Genomic DNA, 23,157 nt, shown 5'->3' with positions numbered 1-23,157 from the left:
CTTGTGACCTGGATTGGCTACTGCTGGAAGAAGGATACTGGGATAGATGGACATTCTTATGGAGCATCCTTAACTTAACTAAATTTAAGAATATTAAATGACATTTTTCTTTAGCATTTGGGAATCTAGGAGTTTAGAGTTACTACTAGGGCTTTTGTCTGTAAGTAGTTCATTGTAACCTTTTTTTCTCTTTGCTACTCTCTTTGGAATGAGTATGTAGGTCTTTCCTATTTTTATTGTAGTTTCTTTCAAATGATTTGTTTTGTGTAATTTTATTCAATTGTAAACCCCTGGTGATCTGCAGAAGACAAGTAGTATAGAAAATTGTAATAAACAAATAATAACCAATGAGCACCTGTCGAGCAGGGACCGTCTCTTCATGTTCAAGTGTACAGCGATGCATACGTCTTGTAGCGCTATAGAAATGATTATTATTAGTTGTAGTAATAATATTTATCAAAATGTGAGAGCTCCTCTAACTGATAATGGGATAGCACAGTGATAAGAATGATGTAGAACAGTGGTCTTCGCTAATTTTTTAAGTCAGGGCCACTGTGGATCCAAATGAGCTGAAGGGGAGCAATCTTCCATGCATTGCCTCAACACTGCTAATGACATTCACCCCCTCCAGCCCACCTTCATACTTTTTACACAGTAACAAAGTAGATGACGGCAGATAAAGCCCTGTACGGTCCATCCAGTCTGCCCCAAGAGCTAAGTGTTCGTGCTATTTTTAGGGCAAAGACCGTAGAAATCTGCCTAGCACTGTCCTTGTTTAAAAACTTTTGAAGTTATCGAAGACCTTGATAAGCTCCATTCCAGTCCATCCAGATCTATCCAGCCACGATCAAGGTACAGACCGTAGAAATCTGCCACGTACTGGCTTTGCTTCCCAATTACCAATGTTGCCACCCAATATCTGCTAAGCTTCTTTGGACTGATTCCTTCCAAACAGGATTCCTACGTGTTTATCCAATGCATTTTTGAATTCTGTTACGGTTTTCATCTCCACGACCTGCTGCAGTAGGACATTCCAAGTGTCCACCACCGTCCTAGTGAAAAAAATACTTCCTGACACTATTCCTGAGTCTTCAGGAATGAGTGGAGTGGAACAGGTGGATGTGAAGCGTCTGTTCACGCTTTCCAAAAATACTAGGACTAGGGGGCATGCGATGAAACTACAGTGTAGTAAATTTAAAACAAATAGGAGAAAAATTTTCTTCACCCAACGTGTAATTAAACTCTGGAATTCGTTGCCGGAGAATGTGGTGAAGGCGGTTAGTTTGGCAGAGTTTAAAAAGGGTTTGGACGGTTTCCTAAAGGACAAGTCCATAGACCGCTACTAAATGGACTTGGGAAAAATCCACAATTTCAGGAATAACATGTATAGAATGTTTGTACGTTTGGGAAGCTGCCAGGCGCCCTTGGCCTGGATTGGCCGCTGTCGGGGACAGGATGCTGGGCTTGATGGGCCTTTGGTCTTTTCCCAGTATGGCATTACTTATGTACTTCCTCCCTTCAACCTCAATTCATGTCCTCTAGTTCTACCACCTTCTCGTTTTGTTTGCGGATTAATACCCGTCAAATTTTTGAATGTCTGTATCATATCACCCCTGGTTCTCCTTTCCTCCAGCACTATATGGATAAGGCTATTTAAATACTGACCTCTCAGTACAGAGGAAGATATGACTGCCCACAGGATGCTAATATAGGAGTTCTTCCATACGGTACTCAAGGCGCAAATCAATAAAGATGACTAATATTCTCCATCCCTTTCTGAATTATTCCTATTTAGTTTTTTTTTTTTACTGCTGTCACACACAGAGCTGAGGATTCTAACATATTGTCCACAATGGCTGAAAGATTATTTTCCTGGGTGGTGGTAATATGGAACCTATATTTACTGTCAGTTTATTTGTCCCCCAGTCTTGCCAGATTCTCCTGCTACTTCTTACTATCTACTACACATTTAACAACTCTGAATGATTTTTGTGTAATCTGTAAATTGTCACCAATTTTGTATCTTCCTTTTCTAGATCATTTATAAATAAGTTATAGCACCAGCCCCAGTGCAGATCCCTGGACACAACACAATTTATCTTCCTTCACTGTGAAAACTAATCGTTAAGTTCTACTCTGTTTATCTTTTACCCAGTTCAAAACAGGACACTGCCTTCCATCCCATGACTTTTTTCTTTCCTCAGGAGTCTTTCATGAGGGACTTTGTCATAGGCCTTCTGAGAATACAGACATAGTGGATTAAATTCTATAATCGTTGCTCAAATTTGGGTGCTAAAAAAATGACCGCTAAACAATATTCTATGGTCCACAGACCATTATTAAATTGGACTTGGGAAAATCCACTATTTCTGGGATAAGATTTTATACTTTTTGGGGATCTTGCCAGGTATTTGCGACCTGGATTGGCTATTGTTGGAAACAGGATGCTGGGTTTGGTCTGTGCCAGTATGGCAATACTTATGTACTTATTCTATTAACCGCACTGTTTACAGAACAGCGCTGGGATCTGCGTCCAGTTTTAAATGTGAGGATTTACACTAACTGAAACCTGCTATAAATCATCATGCCTAAAATTAAGCACGGATCTGCCTCATTCTGTGTCACTGCGCACAAATTCTAGGAACGTCCCCTCCCATGGTCACACACAAAATTTACACACGCATCTTTGTAGCCAGTATTCTATAAAAATGCATGCGCGAATTCAAATTAGTGGCAATTAGAGCCAATAATGGTTTGCGCCCAACTGGCTTGTTCAATTAAAGTGTATGCACAAAACCAAATTTACGCATGCAATTTTGAGAGCCATATACCGAACGAGGGGGAGTACGTCAGCTGGCTCATCATTATTCACATATTTAGTAACACCTTCAAAGAAAACTTAGCACTATTACATCATCAATTTCAAAGCCCAGACTTTAATCCACAAGATAATACACGGAGACTCTCCGAACTATATGATAAATCTGGTCGACCTTCCAGCAAGAAACATGTCTGTATCCTCACGAAAGTACCTCAACCTGCACTACCCCAGCTGTAAAGGTCTCAAGTACAAAACTTATTATGGATCCAATTTCTCCTTCCTGGGCAGCCGTCTATGGAACGCTCTCCCTAGACCTATCCGAGCAATCCATGACCACCTACTATTCAGAAAAGCACTAAAAACCCATCAATTCAAACAGGCCTACCCAAGATTAATCTCATGAACCCATCTACCTTACATACACTGAAGAGAAAACGACATTGACCCAGAATCTATCTCCCACCTTACCCTCCTATCTCTGTCACCTGTCTCTACCTACCTACCCATCCTATTACTACCCATCCATCCTTCTATTATGTTATACTTAATTTCCTACTTTACATAACGAGGAGTGGCCTAGTGGTTAGGGTGGTGGACTTTGGTCCTGGGGAACTGAGGAACTGAGTTCGATTCCCACTTCAGGCACAGGCAGCTCCTTGTGACTCTGGGCAAGTCACTTAACCCTCCATTGCCCCATGTAAGCCGCATTGAACCTGCCTTGATTGGGAAAGCGCAGGGTACAAATGTAACAAAAATAAAACAGATACTATTGGAGATTCTACATGGAATGTTGCTACTATTGGAGATTCTACATGGAATGTTGCTATTCCACTAGCAACATTCCATGTAGAAGGCTGCGCAGGCTTCTGTTTCTGTGAGTCTGACGTACGTGCAGGACGTCAGACTCACAGAAGCAGAAACCTGCGCGGCCACATTGATGATCTGCAAGGGCCGACTTCTAGTGGAATAGCAACATTCCATGTAGAATCTCAAATAGTAGCAACAGTGGAGGAGTGGCCTAGTGGTTAGGGTGGTGGACTTTGGTCCTGGGGAACTGAGGAACTGAGTTCGATTCCCACTTCAGGCACAGGCAGCTCCTTGTGACTCTGGGCAAGTCACTTAACCCTCCATTGCCCCATGTAAGCCGCATTGAGCCTGCCATGAGTGGGAAAGAGCGGGGTACAAATGTAACAAAAAAAAAAAAAAAACTGTGTTACCTATTACTATGTAAGCCGCATTGAGCCTGCTTTTAGTGGGAAAGTGTAGGATACAAATATAATAAATAAATCTACATTCACCACAATGTGCTTCAGTTCTCCTGAGTCATTACCATCGAAGCCTGTTTCCTGAATGCATATCTCCCTAGCCATCCTCTTCCGTAAAAACTGAAGTAAGGAACAAATTCATTTTTCCGCTATTCCCTTGTGTTTCCTCACTTTTACTTCTTAGTCATCTAAAGGTCTCACCCCTCACTCACAGGTCTTTTGGTTCAAATTTACTTGACTAAGATTCTTCTTCTTCCACGGCAAGCTTGTTTTAAATTTCTCTTTCTTATATTGTTTGGCACGGTTTATGCTTTTTCCTATTTTATTTATTTGCTGCATTTGTATCCCACATTTTCCCACCTATTTGCAGGCTCAATGTGGCTTACATTATGCCGCAACGGCGATCACCATTAACAGAATGAGAAGTTCAGAGTATTGCTAAAATTAAGGTACATAAAAATATCAGGTAAATTAGAAGTAAATAAATAAATTCATATCAGGCATACAAGATCAAGGACAAGGTATACTGTTCAATAATAATAATGTGATTAAAGTAACCAAATTAAAACAGTTCAATATTGGTTTGTTCTGGTGTAGTTTTGGAGTCAAGACTTCATGAAGGATTTTCTTTATTTGGATCCACTTTCCGTGTTTTGAAAGAAGTCCTTTCAGTTTTAATAAGCCTTTTTAACTTACCATTTATCCGTGCTGATTTCGGTCTTCTGTCAATCTTATTTTAATACATGGAATACAGTTGATGTGGACTTTTTAAAAAAAAATGTACATTTCTAATTAATTTCCTCACTTGATCACAGTCTCCATTTCTAAAGTTAAATGCAATTGCAGTAGTTTTTCTTACTGTCCCCCCTTCCCCAGTGATACATCAAAATATGATTATATAATGATCATTATTACTGATTGGTCCCACTACCGCTTCCCCCCTAAATTAGGTCCTGTGCTGCGAAGGCTACGTTTAGAGAAGTTCTTCCTCTCATCAGTAATAGGTCTAGCTGCTCCATAAAGCAGTAATTTATACCATCTAGAAACTTTATCTCTCTCATTCACCTCCAATACAAATTTAACCTAATATTGAGATAACCAAACTCTTCATTATTGTGTTTCTAATTGTGTCTTAGCTATCCTTAATTTCTCTTAGCATTTCATTTTGTTTCCTCATCCTGGTCAGGTGGACATAGTATACTCCCACTACTATACTCTTTCCTCTCGCACATGGAATTTCTATCCAATTTCTCAGTGCATTCTTTTTCCTACAGGACTTTTATCCAGTTTGATTCTATGCCATCCCTAGTATATAGCATATCATTGTTCCAGCAATTTGATTTGCCCTATCATTTTGATACAATTTGTGCCTTGGTATATGTGTCCCATTGCTTATACCGCCTTCCACCAAATCCATTACTGCCTAATACTGTTTAGTACTATATTTCTAATTCTCCAATATTGTTTTTTTTTTAGACTTCTGGTATTTGCAAACAGACAAATTTACATTACATTTTTTTTTATTTGTATTTACAACTTGTCTTGTAGTTAATACAAGTAATTTAGAATAATTTATATCTGTCTGTTCTTTGTCTTCCACTCAGATTTCAATAGTTTCTAATTTTGCATTGAGCCTGCCATGCGTGGGAAAGCATGGGGTACAAATGTAATAAATAAATAAATAAATAAATAAATAAATACATAACTTAAAACAGGAGGAAAAGACCTCCAAATAATTCCAAGTAAAGCTTTTGTTATTACTGAAAACAGTTCAATTATCAGGTCATACAAACCTCCCATTCCTTAATATTTATTATTTTCTATTTTTTGTTTAGCAACTCTTAGTCTTATTTTCAATGATCAATTAATTAAATTGCTTATCTTAAGAGTCAAGCAGTGTCTTGTGCATCAAAAACTCCAATTTAAACTGACAATGGCCAATGTTTTGCGTAACTGCATCAAGATGTCTTCCAAGATCTCATTAACGTCTCATCAAGATGTTAAATTTAAAAAATTAAAAAAAAAAAAGACTTGTACTTAACCGAGGTTCTGGAAGCATGTTATTTGTGGAAGAGGAGAATGGTCATATGACCAAATAAAAGCTACACAATGCTGCAGGGAACTGTGCTGACCGAGACACGGAATAAGTTCAGAATGGAATGGAGTTGCCTATAGTGTTGCACATTAGAATTTTTCTGTCTTCTTTTCATTGTAAAACAAAGGCAGCTGGTAGGCAATCAGAAGACAACTGGTGAATCAGCAAGCCTAAACTAAACATATAAATTTTCCATTTAGCAGCTTAATATCACTGGAAAATAGAAATTATTTTCAGGCAGCCACCGCCCTCCTGTTCCTTCTTATACAAATAGTACTGAGTCATTCAATCAGACATTCAGTCCAATACTACCAGTGTACATGGATAGGAAACTTATGCATTCACCAGCCTTGGCTTATCTCTTATCATGGCCTTCTTGATTTTAACCATGTTTGATAGTAATGACTACCTCTCCTGAAAAGCTCCTATTTATCTATTCCAGACTGTAAACTTCACAAAGCAGGAACCGGGCTTTTATGTCTTACGTTTAGTGGTATAGTAACGACAGGCAGTTGCTGTAGGATGAAAAAAGAGGGGAAAAAAAGAAAAATACGGAGAAAAAGACACAGTAAAGAAAAACAAACAAACCAATGATGAGGGCAGAAAAAAAAACTGAAAATAGAAAGATCAAAGAATAAAATTAAAACTGCAAGATAAGGAGGAGAAATGAAAGGCAGGCAGAGAGTGAAAAATAAACTATTTGGACATGGCTTGAAGCTGAGGAAGATGAGTTAAGCCACAGAATGAAGGAGGCTGGACAAGGAGATGGCTTGTCTGCATTCCTCTCTCAGGTCCCTGCACTACACAGGAGCAACTTAGTGAATGCACAGGAGATAACCCCCTTCCATTAGGCCAACTGAATCAGGAGGGCCCTCTGTGCTCCAGGAGGCTCCGATGCCTCTTCAGACCTTCTCCCACTCCAGCTGCTATAATTAGCTTCCTGGAAATGAGAGCTGTAGAAAACGGAGTGAAGTCTGTTTCCCCTTCACCTTCCCCTCAACTTGTGCACGCACACAATCTCCGAGCAGCACGAAGACTGACTCAGTGCTCTCATAAACCACTGGAAATTGACTTGACTCCTAAGCCAGCTGATCACAGAAAAGTTCTTACGAATTTACATACAGGTCTGAAGTTGAATTCAAAAGCAATGACTAAAACTAATCAACTCGTGCTAGAAGAACCCGAGGACCTAGAAACCAAAAGAAACCATGAAAGATCTTATTGATATCAGGCTGCTAATTAATGGAGATTTATTCCAATTGATAGAAGACTTGAAAATTCTTATATAGTTTTTTTGTAAAAGTCTTTAGACTTATCTTTTTGCTGCACACTTTATCTGTTAAAATGAATTCACTAAGAATTGGCTGATGGTTAGTGAATAAATGTAAACTGACTCATTTTATTGTACTGTATTTTTGCTATTACTGTACGTTCTATCTTATTAATTCAATTCGGGTTTCATATACCACTAAAATCCCCTGTTTAGGGTTTGGTGCGGTTTACATCAGTTAGACTAGTTGGTTACATCAGTGAAGGACGGAAAAATTATAAACCGCTCTGGACCCTTGTGGGAAATCAGCGGTAGAGAAAAATCTGATTAAATTAATTAGGCTGTTCTCATTGTTTTATGCACAGATAGGTGTCTCTGAACAGGATAGGAAGGAGGCTTCTCTCATTGCTGAACTACTCAAGTCACTTCATTGGCTTCCGATCAGGTACCGCATTCAATTCAAGCTTCTGCTACTAACCTACAAATGTACTCGATCTGCAGCCCCTCCTTACCTCTCAACCCTCATCTCCTCCTACCCGTAACCTCCGCTCTCAAGACAAATCCCTCCTTTCAGTACCCTTCTCCACCACCGCCAACTCCAGGCTCCGCCCTTTCTGCCTCGCCTCACCCCACGCGTGGAACAAACTCCCCGAACCCATACGCTAGGCCCCCTCCCTGCCCATCTTCAAATCTCTGCTTAAAACCCACCTCTTCAACGTCGCCTTCGGCACCTAACCTCTACACCTCTACCCAGGAAATCTAGTCTGCTCAACTTGACATTTCGTTCTTTAGATTGTAAGCTCCATTGAGCAGGGACCGTTCTTCTTTGTTTATTTTGTACAGTGCTGCGTAACCCTAGCAGCGCTCTAGAAATGTTAAGTAGTAGTAGTAGTAGTATTGCCTAACTACTAATCATTTCTATAGTGATACTAGACATACACAGCGCTGTACACATTACATGCAGGTACTTTCTCTGTCCCTAGTGGGCTCACAATCTAAGTTTTTGTACCTGGGGAAATGGAGGGTTAAGTAGCTTGCCCAAAGCCACAAGGAAATGAAGTGGGAATCGAACCCAGGTTGCTAGGATCAAAGCCCGCTGCACTAACAATTAGGTGGGTCTGGACAGGAAGAAGGTCTCTGCAAACTACTGCCCTCACTGTTAAACATACAGATAGGTGTACAATTCTATGTCTGTTTCTCTGTTGTCTTCCTTTCTCTGTGTAAATGTGTGTGTGTGAGTGAGTGTATATATATATATACCACAAAGAGCAGCACATGTGAAATTCCCCACTTCTATCTGGAAATGTCTTATAATGTTCTCTGTTATATTGCTATCATGTATTTCTTTACCATGTAACCCAAAATCCTGTAACACCAATTGTTTATTTTCTTTTTCCATTATTCATGATGTATTGTAAGCCACATTGAGCCTGCAAAGAGGTGGGAAAATGTGGGATACAAATGCAACAAATACATAAATACATATATATATATAAAACAGAAAAACACGAAGAAACAGAATAGCTGCATTGTGCCTGCAACATGTGGGAAAGCGCGGGGTACAAATGTAATAAATAAATAAAATAAAACAAATTCAATCACAGGTAGTTTCTTACAGTATCTTGTATATCTGCTATAACTATCTTGGTCTGTATAACTGACATGGATAAAACCATCAGTAACAATCAGGCTCATTTTCAAAGCACTTAGCCTCCCAAAGTGCTTTGAAAATATGCCTCATAGTAACATAGTAGATGACGGCAGAAAAACACCTGCACGGTCCATCCAGTCTGCCCAACAAGGTAAACTCATATGTGCTACTTTTTGTGTATACCTTACCTTGATTTGTACCTGTCTTTTTCAGGGCACAGACCATATAAGTCTGCCCAGCACTATCCCCGCCTCCCAACCACCAGCCCCGCCTCCCACCACTGGTTCTGGCACAGACCGTATAAGTCTGCCCAGCACTATCCCCGCCTCCCACCACTGGTTCTGGCACAGACCGTGTAAGTCTGCCCAGCACTATCCCCGCCTCCCAACCACCAGCCCCACTTCCCACCACCGGTTCTGGCACAGACCGTATAAGTCTGCCCAGCACTATCCCCGCCTCCCAACCACCAGTCCCGCCTCCCACCACCAGCTCTGGCACAGACCGTATAAGTCTGCCCAGCACCATCCCCACCTCCCGCCACCGGTTCTGCCACCCAATCTCGGCTAAGCTCCTTAGGATCCATTCCTTCTGAACAGGATTCCTTTATGTTTATCCCACACGTGCTTGAATTCTGTTACCGTTTTCATTTCCACCAGCTCCCGCGGGTGGGCATTCCAAGCATCCACTACTCTCTGCCGTGAAAAAATACTTCCTGACATTTTTCTTGAGTCTGCCCCCCTTCAATCTCATTTCATGTCCTCTCATTCTACCTCCTTCGCATCTTCCTTCTTTTATAAAATGAGCATAAATACCACAACCTCTGCATTGCATCTACGGTTTATAAAGCTAGTGAATATTAATCTCTTTTCTCTAGCAAATAGTAATTCTGATGGACGAGAACCCAAGAATTGCCCTACTGGGTCAGACCAAAGGTCCATCTAGCCCAGTATCCTGTATCTAATGGTGTCCAATCCAGGTCAAAAATACCTGGCAGGATCCCCCAGAAGAGGCAAGAATCCAGAGGTGGCTTTACCTCTAGAAACGTCTTTAAACCATAACTGCTTTTACCACATCATCCAACAGGGAGTGCCAGAGCTTAGCTAGGTGTCGAGTGAAAACGTATTCTCTCTCATTTGTATTAAATGCATTACTCTGCAACTTTATGGCTTGTTCCCTACTTTTTGAAAGAGTAAACACTTAATTCACGTTTGGCCCTTCCACTCCACTTAAGATCTTATAGATCTGTATCATATTCCCTCCCTCCTCATTTGTCTTCTCCAAACTGAAATGCTCTAACCTCTTTAGCCCAGGGGCGTATCTGAGGTTCGGCGGTAGGGGGGGCAGGGGCTAGAGTGAGGGGGCACATTATAGCCCCCACCCCCTACCGCCGTCAACCCTCCCCCCTACCGCCGTTAACCCTTCCTCCCCCGCCTACCGCCGTCACCTACCCCCGAGGTCCGCTTCCTCCTGCCGGCTTTTTAAAATATTGCTTCAGCTGGCGGGGGACCCCAACCCCCTGCCACGTTGTACTGCGACGTCAGACTCCGTCCAACCCGAACTAAGGATGCATGCAGCTTTCACAGCACGACGAGGATGAAGAAGTTAAAGAAGACCGCGGCTGGGCTCCCCCGCCAGCTGAAGCAATATTTTAAAAAGCCGGCAGGAGGAAGCGGACCTCGGGGGTAGGTGACGGCGGTAGGGGGGGGTCCAGGGTGAAATCTGCGGGGGCCCAGGCCTCTGTGGCCCCACGCATATACGCCCCTGCTTTAGCCTTTCCTTGCCCATCCCCTTCTCTGTACCTTTTCACAATCTATTGTATCTTTTTTGAGTTATGATGACTAGAGCTGCACACAATACTCAAGGTGAGGTTGTACCATGGAGCAATACTGAGGCATTATGATGTTTTTTTTTCTTTTAATCTCTCTTCCCTTTCTAATAATTCCTAGCATTCTGTTGGCTTTTTTGGCTGCTGCAGCACACTAAGCAGAAGATTTCAGCGCACTGTCCACAATGACACCTTGATCCTGGGTAGTGACTCCTAATGTGAATATATTGTCAAACACGTCCTACCCCCACCCTTAATACACAGTTAACTCTTCACCAGCTGTTCACATTTTAGTGGCTTCTGGAAAGTTGCCGCATACTTAACGTAGAGTACATCAAACACTGGCTGAAAATCCAGACCCATGGAAAAAAATAAAACCAAAGCATCTGGTTTTAGACTTCAAAAAACGCTATCTGAACAAGTCATGCAATACCAGATATACATATACAATATTCAATAGAGACATTGCCTTTATCTTCATCTTATCTCATCATATAAGTGTGTAATCAGCGCCATCTAGCGGTAAGAGGAAAGAAATGCAATAAACAACGGGGGGGGGGGGGGGGGGGGGGGCTTTAGATGCTTGGTCAGAAGCTGCGGTAAGCAATGCTGAAAGGCAGGGCTATCCTAACCTGTCCTGGGGACCTCCCAGTCAGGTGGTTTTTCAGGATATCCACTATGCATATGCATGAGACCATTTGCATATACTGAGTCTCCAACGCGTACGGATTGATCTCATGTCACTGTAGATCAGGGGCGTATCTGCGTGGGGCCACAGGGGCCTGGGCCCCCGCAGATTTTGCCCCGGACCCCCCTACCGCCGTTAACCCTCCCTCCCTCGCCTACCGCCGTCACCTACCCCGAGGTCCGCTTCCTCCGGCTTTTTAAAATATTGCTTCAGCTGGCGGGGGACCCCAACCCCCCGCCAGCCCAGCCGCGATCTTTAACTTTTTCATCCTCGTCGTGCAGCGCGCTGTGAAAGCTGCATGTATCTTTAGATCCAGTTGGATGGAGTCTGTCTGACGTCGCAGCACGTTGACGTTACAACGTGCTGCGACGTCAGACTCCACGCAGCTTTCACAGCGCGCTGCACAACGAGGATGAAAAAGTTAAAGATCGCGGCTGGGCTGGCGGGGGGTTGGGGTCCCCCGCCAGCTGAAGCAATATTTTAAAAAGCCAGAGGAAGTGGACCTCGGGGTAGGTGACGGCGGTAGGTGAGGGAGGGAGGGTTAACGGCGGTAGGGGGGGTTGACGGCGGTAGGGGGGGGGGGCTATATTGTGCCCCCCCCTACCGCCGAACCTCAGATACGCCCCTGCTGTAGATATCCTGAGAACCTGACAGTTTGAGAAGTCCTGCTGTGAGATTTGATACCTCTGATTATTGCTGCTACATAAGCAGTTCTGAACCTGTTGACCCAGGACCGTGGAAGAGAATCTCAGAAGCTTCACTCAACAACACTGAAGGCACAGCATTTGTAATAAAATCTGTAGGTAGTTGCAATCAGCATCTCCTGGACAGTAGGAACATTACTGCAGAGAAGATTTACCAAAGGGAAATGTCCATGGCTGAAGTGGCAGAAGGACGACGACATTCGTTTTCCCCCCACATCGATCATGAAGAAGACAGGTTTTAATGCTCCTGTATAAGTCGTTGGTGAGGCCCGACCTGGAGTATTTTTATTTATTTGTTACATTTATACCCCACATTTTCCCACCTGTTTGCAGGCTCAATGTGGCTTACAAGTACCGTAAAGGCATTTGCCGTTACGGTTGATAACAAATACAAAACTGTGTTGTGGTCAGATGACGTAGGTGTGAGTCAGGCGTCATTGGGTCAAGGGGAATGGTGGTGGTAAGTTGTCCAGTGCGATCCTTGATTATGTTGTGTTGCTGGGTGTGGGGGGGTTAAGCTGGATCGGAGAGATAGGCTTTTTTGAAGAGGTGAGTTTTTAATGATTTCCTGTATTGTTCTCACAGCATGCGAGAGTCCGTTCCATAGTTGTGCGCTCAAGTAGGAGAAGCTAGATGCATATGTTGTTTTGTATTTTAACCCTTTCCAGTTGGGGTAGTGTAGGTTTAGATATGATCGCACTGATTTTGATCTATTTCTAGTTGGTAGATCTACGAGTACTGTGTTCAGTTTTGGAGGCCTTATCTTGCTAAGGATGTAAAAAGAATTGAAGCGGTGCAAAGAAAAGCTATGATAATGGTATGGGATTTGCGTTACAAGACGTATGAGGAGAGACTTGCTGACCTGAACATGTATACCCTGGAGGAAAGGAGAAACAGGGATGATATGATACAGACGTTCAAATATTTGAAAGGTATTAATCCGCAAACAAACCTTTTCCGTAGATGGGAAGGCGGTAGAACTAGAAGACATGAAATAAGATTGAAGGGGGGCAGACTCAAGAAAAATGTCAGGAAGTATTTTTTCACGGAGAGAGTGGTGGATACTTGGAATGCCCTCCCACGGGAAGTGGTGGAGATGAAAACGGTAACAGAATTTAAAAAATGCGTGGGATAAACATAAAGGAATCCTGTTCAGAAGAAATGGATCCTCAGAAGCTGAGCGGAGATTGGGTGGCAGAGCCGGTGGTGGGAGGCGGGGCTAGTGCTGGGCAGACTTATAGGGTCTGTGCCCTGAAAATGGCAGATACAAATCAAGGTCAGGTATACACATAAAGTAGCACATATGAGTTTATCTTGTGGGGCAGACTGGATGGACCGTGCAGGTCTTTCTCTGTTGTCATCTACTATCCTATGTTACTATGAATGCTGCACAGCTTGGCTGAAATACAGACAGGTTAAGAGGATAGGTGGACTAAAAAAATAACCGAAGGTGAACTGAATGACAATGACTCAAATTCATAGAGTGCTTTTCATTCGAGGAAGATCCCAAATGAGCAATAAAACTTCATATTTCAAGAGCAGCCAACTCTGTGCTGCCTGATCTACCAGAAAACGTTTTGCACCTGGACTATATGATAATTTCCACGTGGAAAAACAAGTAATTATTTCTGAAAACTGAAAGGAACATTACCATTACTATAACTCAGTAAGAGATGGGTTAACTGAGGCACTGGGGTACAACTGAACCAAGATCCCATGGACTTAATGGGAAAGGATGTGCATCTCAAGAAACCACAATGTCTCCCCACATTAATATTTTGACAGAGCTTTCTAGTCTCGGGACTGAATTGGACTGCGAGTCAATAGTTCTACTCAAGGAGGCAGAACTATTAAATGAACTGTGAGTTTGCTGGAATAGTGAAATCTAGTGGCCAGATGGCTGAAGCACCTGCATTAGAGTGAGCTGTGTTCTGTGGTTCCTGGACAGAGGATCTTGCTACTAAGGCTGGGCAAGACAGAATTTTGGGGTGGGGGACAGATGGCTAAAAATGAGCGAGAAATAAGCCGGTGCAAATGAAAGCTTTTTGTACTATGTCCCTAGCAAAAGATGCATCCTGATTCTGCTGAAACCCAAAGAAGCAGAAAAAAATGGTCAGGTCCCTGTCTTCACCCCAACCCCTCCCACCAAAAAAAACAGAGAAAGTATGCTCAATAATGCATTGGAGTGATCATTTTCTTGTGAATTGTTCTTGTGGTGTCTAAAAGTGCTCTGATCTGATAGCCTGCCCTATATCCATCTGCCTGAGGGCAGAAAACTCGTAACGTCACTGTCCTCTCGCCATATCCCAAGGCCACCTCCTCTCCTATTTTTGTCTTCACACTCTACTACTACTTATCATTTCTATAGCGCTACAAGGCATACGCAGCGCTGTACACCAAACATGAAAAGACAGTCCCTGCTCAAAGAGCTCACAATCTAAACAGGACAGACAAACAGTGGTTAAGGTGGTGGACTTTGGTCCTGGGGAACTGAGGAACTGAGTTTGATTCCCACTTCAGGCACAGGCAGCTCCTTGTGACTCTGGGCAAGTCACTTAACCCTCCATTGCCTGCCGCATTGAGCCTGCCATGAGTGGGAAAGTGCGGGGTACAAATGTAATAAAATTTAAAAAAATAAGACAGAACAACTAATAGGTAAGGGAATTAAAGAGGGGATAAAAGGGTACAGGGCAAGTGAGTAGTGGTTAGGGGTCAAAAGCAGCGTTAAAGAGGTGGGCTTTTAGCCTGGATTTGAAAACGGCCAAAGACGGGGCTAGACGTACAGGCTCGGGAAGTCTATTCCAGGCGTGAGGTGCAGGAACTGAGTTTGGAATTAGCAGTAGAGGAGAAGAGGACAGACAAGAGAGATTTATCCACAGAATGGAGTACCCGAGGGGGGGAGTAGGGAGAGACGAGAGTGGAGAGGTACTGGGGAGCGGTAGAGTGAATGCACTTATAGGTCAGTAAGAGAAGTTTGAATTGAATGTGGAAACGCATAGGGAGCCAGTGAAGTGACTTGAGGAGAGGGCTAATGTTAGCATAGTGACTCTGGCGGAAAATGAGTCGCGCAGCAAGTATCCGTCCTGGACCCTAAGGATAGCAGAACTTGGGCTGGCTGGTTAACCACGCTGTCAGGAAGTTTGTGAGACCTGGAGCTGGCATATGGCAGATCATCCAATTCCTACAGTGAATGAGCGTCACCTAGAGCCAGTGAAGCCAGAGAACAGGTACCTGAAAGCAATTGTTCAGGATAGTTCTGCTGGCATTCATGAGACAAGAACAAAGCCCCTCTCTTCCCCCTCCATGACTTTTTCACTCATGAAGCTAGCAATTCTGAAAAAGCTTGGACTCAAAATGGTTTGCCATCATTAGTGATGTTTCATCACAGTTTCGGAACCAAAGAACAATCTTGTAACACAATATTTAAAATGCTACAGAATGTGCTGATGAAAATAAAACGAGGGGCTGATAACTACACTCAGCAGAAGCAGGCATTCTAGCTCTACAAATTCTGCTAGATGGTGTGTCTTTAAAAGCTGCTCGATATCTACGTGCATTAAGGGGGTAAATTCTCAAAAGGTCGCTGAAATTGAGGCTCTAGGATATTGTGCATCAAGTGCAAATTCTGTTAAGGCAGTTGTGTGTGCAACTGTCTTTATAGGATACTAGCATAAGTCTAAAGGGGTTGGAACTCCTTTCATATGAGGAAAGGCTAAAGAGGTTAGGGCTCTTCCGCTTGGAAACGAGACGGCTGAAGGGGGATATGACTGAAGTCTATAAAATCCTGACTCATGAAGTGAACTGATTTTTACTCTTTCAAAAAATACAAAGGCTAGGGGACACTCAATGAAATTACATGGAAATACTTTTAAAATAAATAGGAGGAAATATTTTTTTACTCAATGAATAGTTAACCTCTGGAACTCGCAGCCGGAGGATGCAGTAACAGCGGTAAGAGTATCTGGGTTTAAAAAAAGGTCTGGATAGTTTCCTGGAGGAAAAGTCCATAGTCTTATTGAGATGTATGTGGGGGAAGCCACTGCTTCCTCTGGAACTCGCAGCCGGAGGATGCAGTAACAGCGGTAAGAGTATCTGGGTTTAAAAAAAGGTCTGGATAGTTTCCTGGAGGAAAAGTCCATAGTCTTATTGAGATGTACGTGGGGGAAGCCACTGCTTCCTGGGATTGGTAGCATGGAATGTTGCTACTATTTGGGTTTCTATGAGGTACTTGAGACATGGACTGGCCACTGTTGCAAAAGCAGGATACTGGGCTACATGGACCATTAGTCTGACCCAGTATGGCTGTTCTTATGTCTGCATTTCCATGCCTAAGTGCGTAAATTGAACACAGTTAGGCGTGTAAATGACAGCATTCTATAACCCAGACGTGTAACTGCCTGACACGCCTGGGCCCCTCCGAGGTCCACATCCCTTTGAAGTTGTGCGAGATGAAATTTGAGCACTCAGTTTACAGAATACGACAAAGGGCAGGTACATGCCTAACTGCTAACTGGTGCCAATTAACAGGCAATAACTGAATTAAGTTATATACACAACTGACGTTATTCTCTAACTTGCACTAGTTGGAAATTTCAGCAAGTTTATAGAGTTAGGCGGTAGGTGCATGTGGGGATGTGGGTGGCTGGGATAAGATGCACTGGGGCTCTTACCTTTGCATCCTGTTTGGTGACAAAATCCACAAAGCCAAAGCCTCGGTGGGACCCTGTGCCGCTTATCTTCTTCGGCAGCCGGACTGTCTTCAACTCCCCGAAGGTGCTGTATAGAGAAGAGGGAAAAAAAAAACCAAGCTTATCAAAGAGAAAACTGTTATCAATATTTCATTATTGTAAGCCACACTGAACCAGATAATATTTTTTGGATAACGTGGGATATAAGTATCAAATAAATACATACATAAATAAAATGAACAGAGGTCAGGGGAAAAATGATCTTCCTCTACAGGTGGCATAAGAAAAAAAACAGGATACTGCATAATATGAAATATCTTAAAAAAAAAAGAAAAAAAGAAAGATTTGGTGCATCTGCATGTGAAGATCACATTAACATTTGCACCCGAGTACACAATGCATTGTAATATGTAATACACAAAACCAATGATAAAAAAGCTGTAAGCCAAACTTACTCCCCATCCCTTCCCCCAGCTAACATGCTTCAAATACAGCTATGCCGACTATCTGAATTTAGCCAACATATCATGGTAACATAGTAGATGGCGGAAGAAAAAGACCTGTACGGTCCATCCAGTCTGCCCAACAAGACAAACTCATATGTGCTACTTTTTGTGTATATCTTACCTTGATTTGTATCTGCCATTTTCAGGGCACAGACCGTACAAGTCTGGCCAGCACTAGCCCCGCCTCCCACCACCAGCTCTGGCACAGACCGTATAAGTCTGGCCAGCACTATCCCCGCCTCCCACCACCGGCTCTGGCACAGACCGTATAAGTCTGCCCAGCACTATCCCCGCCTCCCCACCACCAGCTCTGGCACAGACCATATAAGTCTGGCCAGCACTATCCCCGCCTCCGGCACAGACCGTATAAGTCTGTCCAGCACTATCCCCGCCTCCCAACCACCAGCCCCTCCTCCCAACCACCAGCTCTGGCACAGACCGTATAAGTCTGGCCAGCACTATCCCCGCCTCCCACCACCGGCTCTGGCACAGACCGTATAAGTCTGGCCAGCACTATCCCCGCCTCCCACCACCGGCTCTGGCACAGACCGTATAAGTCTGGCCAGCACTATCCCCGCCTCCCACCACCGGCTCTGGCACAGACCATATAAGTCTGCCCAGCACTATCCCCGCCTTCCAACCACCAGCTCTGGCACAGACCGTATAAGTCTGTCCAGCACTATCCCCGCCTCCCAACCACCAGCCCCTCCTCCCAACCACCAGCTCTGGCACAGACCGTATAAGTCTGCCCAGCACTATCCCCGCCTCCCACCACCGGCTCTGGCACAGACCGTATAAGTCTGTCCAGCACTATCCCCGCCTCCCACCACCGGCTCTGGCACAGACCATATAAGTCTGCCCAGCACTATCCCCGCCTCCCACCACCGGCTCTGGCACAGACCATATAAGTCTGTCCAGCACTATCCCCGCCTCCCAACCACCAGCCCCTCCTCCCAACCACCAGCTCTGGCACAGACCGTATAAGTCTGGCCAGCACTATCCCCGCCTCCCACCACCGGCTCTGGCACAGACCGTATAAGTCTGCCCAGCACTATCCCCGCCTCCCACCACCGGCTCTGGCACAGACCATATAAGTCTGCCCAGCACTATCCCCGCCTCCCACCACCGGCTCTGGCACAGACCGTATAAGTCTGTCCAGCACTATCCCCGCCTCCCACCACCGGCTCTGGCACAGACCATATAAGTCTGCCCAGCACTATCCCCGCCTCCCACCACCGGCTCTGGCACAGACCATATAAGTCTGTCCAGCACTATCCCCGCCTCCCAACCACCAGCCCCTCCTCCCAACCACCAGCTCTGGCACAGACCATATAAGTCTGGCCAGCACTATCCCCGCCTCCGGCACAGATCGTATAAGTCTGTCCAGCACTATCCCCGCCTCCCAACCACCAGCCCCTCCTCCCAACCACCAGCTCTGGCACAGACCGTATAAGTCTGGCCAGCACTATCCCCGCCTCCCACCACCGGCTCTGGCACAGACCGTATAAGTCTGCCCAGCACTATCCCCGCCTTCCAACCACCAGCTCTGGCACAGACCGTATAAGTCTGGCCAGCACTATCCCCGCCTCCGGCACAGATCGTATAAGTCTGTCCAGCACTATCCCCGCCTCCCAACCACCAGCCCCTCCTCCCAACCACCAGCTCTGGCACAGACCGTATAAGTCTGGCCAGCACTATCCCCGCCTCCCACCACCGGCTCTGGCACAGACCGTATAAGTCTGCCCAGCACTATCCCCGCCTTCCAACCACCAGCTCTGGCACAGACCGTATAAGTCTGTCCAGCACTATCCCCGCCTCCCAACCACCAGCTCCGGAGGCAGCACATGCAAATCTAACTCAAGCATATTCACTGTGGATATCCTGAAAACCCAACTGGCTGGGTGAACCCCGAGGACTGTGGATTGCCTACTTATTAAACGTGTTTACTAACGTGGAATCTTACAAGATCCCATTTCTGCTTGTCAAACAAGCCTTACACCCGTGGTTCCCAAATCTGGTCCTGGAGACACCCCAGGCCAGTCAGGGTTTAGGTTATCCACAATTAATATTCATGACAGAGATTTGTATGCAGTGGAGGCAGTGCATGCAAATCTGTCTCATGAATATTCATTGTGGATATCCAGAAAACATGACTGGCCTGGGGTGTCTCCAGGACCAGGTTATGGAACCATTGCTTTACACACAGAAAATGCTTCATAAAATTACCCCCATACTGCCATTTACGCAGATAAGTTGCACACTTACGCACATAAAAAGCAGCAGAGACACAACTGCTATTCTGTAAATAGGTGCTAAAATGAGACTGTCTCTGGGAAAAGATAGTTCAAGTCACCAGAAACAAAAAATGAAGTTTTAGTGAATTCTATTACAGCAAACAATTTCTAATTCAACAGTTCAAACCCCATCCTTTTAGAGGAAAAATTTTTTTTTTAAGTTACAGACATTCAAACGTAACCTTTGCAGACTGCTTACGGACCCATGACATCAAAATTGGCCATTCTCAACATTTTCGATTTCCTACATTAGTCACTTTCTCCCAGAGATGGTCACAAATGGCTTATCAAGTAACTGCAAGGGGACATTTACAAAGAGGCAGAAGACAACATGTACACACGTAACTTACAGAATACTCTAAGAGACAGCCACATTTGGGTGCTAACATTTATGCATGCCACAGACCTGGTACAAATACTCATGCCTAAATTTAAGCACGCCAATGCTGACTCAGGCTAGTGTTCTATAACAGCATCTGTGGTGGGGTTACAGAACTGACGCTCAGTGTGACGCATTGGTGTGCCTAACTGGAGGCACCAAGTTATAGACCCCCCCCCCCCCCCCACCAAATCAAAACAAAGAGGTTGGACACTGTAAGATAATTTCTCCTTTAGGTCTTACTTGATCATTTTCTTTCCATTAGTCCTTCCCACTACTCTAGAAACTGTGGGGTAGTTGTGTCCATCAACCAGCAGGTGGAGATAGAGAACTGAAAACTGAGCTGAGACATCTCTCTCTCTTGGCATCCAGTCCAGCTCATCAGTACTTAAGTAGACCAGCAGTAAGGAGAAACTCAGAATAAACAAAACCTTAAACATTTGTTCCCCAACTAGAATTTTTAGATAATGCGGGTTAGAAATAAATGTTTTTATTATTATTATGATAATGATGAACTTGCTAACCTAACTCTAACCAGACGAGCAAACGTGTGGACCTCTCATCTCTGGATAACCTGTTGCGAACAAGAGATATGCAGGAAGCACCATGAAAGGTGACACTCTTTATTTGACCCATTACTTCTTAGCTTCCCACTATTTCAGAGTCTGTAGGATGTTCAACAGTGAGTGGAATTCTGGCACTGATGCCCTGAGGGCCGAAGCCCCAAAACTGGATTCTGAGCGCACCACAATGTCCACCCTATACTGCTTGGCAAAGGTATGAGGCGTCGACCACATCGCCATCTTGCAAATATCCGGAGACAATAAGGTAGTCTTCGACCAGGATGTTGTGAGGGAAAAGGACAGCTCCACAGGAAAGAGGGGAGAAGTGAAGGGAGTGAAGAAGTAAATTCACAGGGCACCAGAAATAGCGGATCAGTTGACCAACTGGACCAAGAGCAAATCACTCAGAACCAGAGGCTGAAAAGTGTGTCCATCCACTTGCTGGAGATAAAAAATACCGAGGAGCTGGACTGGATGCGAAGAGAGGTATATGCTTCAGCTCCATCGCCACCTGCTGGTTGATGAACACAACTATTCCACAGGTTCTGGAATAGTGGGAACTACGTAATGGAATCACAGTTGTATCCACAGCAAAGAGCTACTTGAAAACTGCCCACCTTGTGAGCAAGTAGATGCAGTGAATAACTTTTGTAGCTTTAACCGCATTCATGGCAGGCAATCCTGGTTGTGAGGGCAGGGATTGTAAAAATCAATATATTTCTGAAAATACCAACATACGTGTGTTGGAAAAAGTCCCTGCTGAAAAGGAGGTGCAAGTCTATGTGCACACTTTCACTTTAAAACTGGTGCAAAGTTCCTAGGTAAAAGCAGCCATGGATTTTGCAGGTATGTGAGCAGCAGAGTGGCTCAACACATGAGCCAGGTAAGGACGGGCTCCGGGGTCACCCAAAGGGCACCAAAATGCTCTGCCTCTTAAATTACCAGCTTAACGATTTTGTGTAATTGAGGCAGGTAGGCACGAGACGGCAGTTGGGATATAGGAGCTGTTTTAGGGCTGCCCCCGCACCCTCTTCTACGGCATGCTGCATCTCAATCCCAACATGCCTTGTACAGAGGAGCCAGTGCAGAAGCATCACTTAAGGAGTTTCAGAGGCTGGGCACATTCTTTCTGCTGCTGTGGAACCAGAGCACTGACAAAGACTGGAGAGCATCTTCCATGCCCCAGGTAAGAGGGGCAACTTGGTCTGTCTGTTGACCCAGGAGGGTAGAAAACATGATATCAGTACTGGGTGTGGGGGGGGGGGGGGAGAAAGAATGTTGCTTGGTATGGGCGGGGCAGGGAGAAGAAAGCCGAGAAACTATTCCAGGTGGCTGTTTTTCACAACTTTGATGTTTTTCCATGTTCTAAAAAGGTACCTAAAGTGGGGTATTTGACGTCTGGCGTTAATTACCTTTTATAATGATAAACATTTCTCATTTTTTTTAAAGACATAATTAGTCCATACCTGAGGTTGAAATTTGGCAGGACTATGCAGTTGATATCCCTCTGTCTTGCGGTATTAAGTCACATACCTGATACTCCACTTTTGGTACCTTTTCGCTCAGTTTCAGAAATCTCAAAGCAATTTACAAAAGACACCCAAATCTTCAATGAATACAGCCAATTTTGCCTCACACCACCCCCCACCACCCCAAACTCACAATAAAAATCTCTCTCGCCATCGTCTGTACATTCTGGTTTCTAATGTGTCTGAAAGGCAGTGCTGCAGGCAGAGAGCTGTGAAGTCTCTATTTTGATACCCTCCACTAACTCCATCATCTCTGACACTGAGTGGCCCTTCATCAAATCATTACAACCCACGCGTGGACTCCGACTGCCAGATCTTTGATAGGATTTATCATGTGAGTCCAGTGTGCACGGACGATACAAATTGTAAAAAGGAATGAAGGGACTGGAGGGTGGAGAAAGAAATGTGTGTGTGGGGGGTGTGTGGGAGGGGGGGAAGATGGAAGGAACAAAGGAGGGAAGACAGGGTTACCTCTGCACCCCTCCCAGTCAGGAAAATCCGGGAGGAATGGCTCTTTCGTATCTGCCTCTCGGTCATTTTCCTCCTTTGAATCCATTTATCAACCCATCCCCCACCGTTTGCTGGCTGTAAATATTTAATGTGCACCGTGGCTATGAATTCCTCTATTATTTCATTGGAAAACCTGCACATGGAGACACACACACATGGTGTTACAAAGCTCTGGGGCCAAGAGAGTGAAGCAGGAATAAACACGCTAAAGGCCATAAAAGCTCTCAGGAAATGATATAAGCTAAATCCAGAGAGTTAACCCACTGTCCTGCCAGCATGACCAACCATTCATCTCAGTAATTTCCTTCAGGCAGCACGATGTGTAAATGTAGCATTATGAATCCGGAAAATAAAACTGCACGCTTGTCT

The 23,157-nt window shown here is 44.4% G+C and overlaps 1 protein-coding gene across 3 annotated transcripts in view; it reads right to left on the bottom strand.

Annotated features, from left to right (window-relative positions):
* RBM19 (RNA binding motif protein 19) overlaps positions 1-23,157 on the bottom strand; it is a 258,757-nt gene that overhangs the window by 95,637 nt on the left and 139,963 nt on the right. For all 3 annotated transcript variants that reach the window (XM_030218452.1, XM_030218454.1, XM_030218453.1), the window contains exon 22: positions 16,990-17,095. In XM_030218452.1, the coding sequence (XP_030074312.1) occupies positions 16,990-17,095 (106 nt within the window). The remainder of the gene's footprint in view (positions 1-16,989; positions 17,096-23,157) is intronic.

This window comes from Microcaecilia unicolor, chromosome 11, assembly GCF_901765095.1.
Source record: "Microcaecilia unicolor chromosome 11, aMicUni1.1, whole genome shotgun sequence".
NCBI lineage: Eukaryota > Metazoa > Chordata > Amphibia > Gymnophiona > Siphonopidae > Microcaecilia > Microcaecilia unicolor.
The sequence above is the reverse complement of the archived record's forward strand: the minus strand, read 5'-3'. Positions and strand labels throughout refer to the sequence as shown.